This window comes from Hordeum vulgare, chromosome 4H (genome assembly GCF_904849725.1).
Source record: "Hordeum vulgare subsp. vulgare chromosome 4H, MorexV3_pseudomolecules_assembly, whole genome shotgun sequence".
In the NCBI taxonomy this organism is placed as follows: domain Eukaryota; kingdom Viridiplantae; phylum Streptophyta; class Magnoliopsida; order Poales; family Poaceae; genus Hordeum; species Hordeum vulgare.
Genome location: NC_058521.1, coordinates 491,548,598 through 491,552,575, shown reverse-complemented (window position 1 = coordinate 491,552,575; position 3,978 = coordinate 491,548,598). Strand labels below are relative to the sequence as shown.

Below are 3,978 nucleotides of genomic sequence, written 5' to 3'. Positions count from 1 at the left end.
GCCCTTACATCATTTATAGCCGGACTCCTTAAACGTCCCACCCGACTGTCTGGTCACTGGTTGGACACAGCCAGGATAGGAGAGAGAAGGAAAAAATCCACCGAGTCGGGCATCCCATTTTGTTCCCATATGACCGCGTTCTCCACAAATCCCCATATCCCTATCAAATACAGGAATGATATGAGGTTCCCTATGCATGTTGAGGCAGCGCTCCATGAAGGATGCGGCCACCCTGGAGCACATTTTCTCTTTCTTTATTATTTCCTTTGTTTTTCTCTCTCCAGCCCAATCAATCACATGGACTTGATCGGACAATTTGGGTAGGGTGTAGGGGACATGGTTGTATACATGCACATATGAGGGTTTAGAACTAACCCGCTCGGCTATTGACACGCATGTCCGCGGGTGTTTGATGATCAAAATTAGGCAATCCTGGTTGTAGATGATTATAAAGGCATAATATTGCATTAATCAACAAAATATAACCTACAACTGATAATAATTTATATTTTTGAGAAACAATAATGATTTAAGTTTTTTAGGAAACTAATAATTTAATACTTGTGAGACAACACAAGATGTAGACACAGACCATCAATGTTTATAATTTTATTATTAGGGCCAATAATTTAGAAGACAATATGAACAAGAAAAGTACAAGACACCAATTTAGAAGTAAAAAACGAGTCTATGGTATTTTTATGGTCTACTGCGGACCTAATCTTCAGCAGTCATTGGCTGTTGCACTTCAACATGCTTAACAACAACCGAATATAGTAAATGAATTGGCACATACCAAACCAACAAATGTTTTCGTCACATAAAATCTTCATTCTATAGCAGTTTTGATTTTTGTTGGTTCAATTATGTGTAAATTATTATAGAGTAACAAAAATTAAAATGAACCATAGATAAATAAGAGATAAATATGGTAAAACTTAATACAAAATATAATGTTATGTCATAAATCTAGCCGTGCAAATGCACGGGTAACCCTGCTAGTTGGGAGTATATGACGTAAGTTATAAAGAAAACCACCACGTGAATTCCCTCGATTTAAATGGATAAAAAATCTACACAATTTATTAACCAGAGTTTTGTTTGGGTTGCAAGAATTAATGGCATGATGACATGATGCAATGCAATATAGTAGGCGGCTGCTACGCATCAACCGGCTCATCTTAGGAAAAGATCAGCCACCTGGCGAGCCGTTGATTCGCGCATATACAGTGTAATTTCAGCCACTCGATTCTCTGATGATAGAATAATACAAGTACGACACAGTTCAATCCATTCCCAACCTCCCATGTCTTTCTGCAGCGCCTCTGTGTGTGCTGCAAACACACCGTCCACCACTCCGGTGAGAGCTGTAGCGTGCTCCATTGCAGTACCCGGCGATGCTCCGGTGATGCTTTCTTGCCGGCGGCGAGAGCTCCATAGCAGCACCAAACACTTCACCAATCACCAGCAGACGATGAGTGTTGAGATGCAGCAGCATGAGCGTTGGCGAGCACTGTATTGGAGCATAGGAGCTGCCGGCGGCGAGCGCTCCATAGCAGCACCAATCACCAGCCGACGACGAGTGTCGAGATGCAGCACCGGGAGCGCCGGCAAGCACTGAATCGGAGCACGGGAGCCGCCGACGAAGCTCCATTGCAGCTCCACCAGTGTTTCGATGGAGCACCAAGGGCTACGCCACAATTCCGAGGCCACCGGCGAGCACTCCATAGCAACACCAAACACTTCATCCAGTCCCCGACATGAAGCTCCATTGCAGCTCCGTCGGTGTTTCAATGGAGCACCAAACGCTGCACCACAACTCCGAGGCCGCCGGTGAGCGCTGGGATGCAGCACGGGAAGCTTCCTGCGAGCGTTTTGCATCGGAGCCCGGGGAGCCGTCGGCGAGCGCTTCATTGCAGCTCCGTCGTCGACGACTTGCAGCACCAGTGAGCCGGCGAGGTTGCGTCGTAGCATCGCGGCCGTGGATGAGTTGTTGCGTCGTTGCCCCGACGACCATGGTCGAGTTGCTGCGTTGCAGCACCGGTGGGTCGACGAGCGCCGCATCACATCGCCGACATACGGACGCGGAGTTCCAGCATCACAGCGGTTGTGCGCGGGACGCCGATGTGTGAAACTTGGGCTGCGGGGGTTGGAGCTTGGGCAAGCATGTTAGTTTGGCAGAGCTTGGACAACAAATCCATGGCGAGATGTGCGGAGACGAAAAGGGCTTGATCTGGATGGAATGACTAGTTCTCGCTCGATATAAGGGGATAAGGACGGGCAGGTTGACGAGTCCTACCAGGACACGTGTCGTTAAGTTAGAGAAATTTCAACCGGTTGATTGCAAGAGTTTTCTATATAATCTATATCTATACCTCTGTACCTAATATATATATATATACCTACCTAAATTTTTTTAATAATAAAGCGGCTATTGCTTCCGTCGGAAAACCCACCACGATATTTTTATAAAAAAGCCCCTGTAATTTTTGTTATTCAACACGCGCTCCATCATTTATCTGCAACCCAAAAGAAAAAAAACGATTCGTTACAAAAATTATACCCGTACGCATCGCCTCCTCCCGTCGACCCTGGGCCACCCTGGCCTGTGCCCAGGCCGCCGCTACACCACTCGCCGCCGCGGCCGACCTCAACCGCCACCGCTGCCGATCTCAACCCACCCGCCTCCGCGGCTGTACCTCTCCCCGCTCACTGCCCCCGTTGCGGCGCTCCAGCGCATCGCGTCGACCCTGGTCCACCCTGGCCTGTGCCCAGGCCGCTGCCACACCACTCGCCGCCGCGGCCGACCTCAACCACCACTGCTGTCGATCTCAACCAACCCGCCTCCGCGGTCGTACATCTGCCTGCTTGCTGCCCCCGTTTCGGCGCTCGAGCACAGCTTCTGGATCAAAACAACGCGATAGCTACAGGGACTTGGGATGATGCGTCTGCTCGATGCAGAACGACGATGGCGCGCGGATAAGGCGCGGCGGAGCGAAGTACTTGCAGGTGGAGGCGGGCCTCCATGGCGCACACGGGGAACTCCGAGGTTATGGCGCGGCAACGGCGACTCCTTATGGCTAGATAGAGGCGCCTAACTCTTGCTCCCCTCAATGTATCCCCTCCTCCGGCAGGAACTCATCATCTGGTGGAGATCCCCTCCCCATGCCTCCAACCGTGTGCCAAGCACCGGCAAGAAATTTTGTTTTGTGGGAATTTGTTTGCTGATGAATGAATGTATTTAATGTAAGATTGCATTGTTGTAGAGAGAGAGAATGGAACACCACCTTCAGTTTGTCATCTGATCCCACATTCTCTACCCCATGAGTGAAATAAGATAACAGTTCATTGATCAATTCAAGTAGCATCTTTGTTTTGCTTTGCTTGTCCCGCTCAATTTCTCATCATGGTGGAATTAATAATGAACGGGTTGATTTTCCAACAAAATAGGATAGGACTAACTACATTAGTTAGTTAGCTTATGATTTTAATAAATCAAAATGATTATAAAAATTGAAAGCGTGTGATATTTTTTCTTCCGTTGCAACGCACGGGCCTTTTGCTAGTATTTCTAATGCAAAGAATAGGTCTCGGGCTGTTAAAACCTCGTCGATGAAGCAGGACAGAGCACCGCGAGCGCGCTTTGCGAGCTCGTGGAATACCTTGACGCGTTCCGCCTCCATTGTACGTGCCCGGGTGCCATCATCCCTGGCCTTTTGGACAACGTCTAAGACGTTGCCTACTTGCACCTGGAGCAACTGTAGCTTCCCCTCGGCATCCTCTTTTGCCCTCTAGGGCAAGCTGGTGGTCGGTCTCCGTCCGGTGGACCTGATCCTTGAGCTTGTCCACCTTGGCCTAGAGCAAGGCCCGCTTTTGGGTGAAGTGTGCCTCCTATTGTTTCAGCTTCTCGCCATGGGTCTTCTAAAGTGCCTCACGATCCTTCTTGATCCTCGCATTAGCATCGTCCTTGACCTTCTC

General features: G+C 49.0%; 1 protein-coding gene across 1 annotated transcript; it reads right to left on the bottom strand.

Annotated features, from left to right (window-relative positions):
* Window positions 1-1,055: 1,055 nt before the first annotated feature.
* LOC123446675 lies at window positions 1,056-2,250 on the bottom strand. The gene has a single exon (XM_045123235.1). The coding sequence runs from the start codon at window positions 2,062-2,064 to the stop codon at window positions 1,462-1,464; it is 603 nt and encodes a 200-aa protein (XP_044979170.1). The 5' UTR covers window positions 2,065-2,250; the 3' UTR covers window positions 1,056-1,461.
* Between the last annotated feature and the right edge of the window lie 1,728 nt (window positions 2,251-3,978).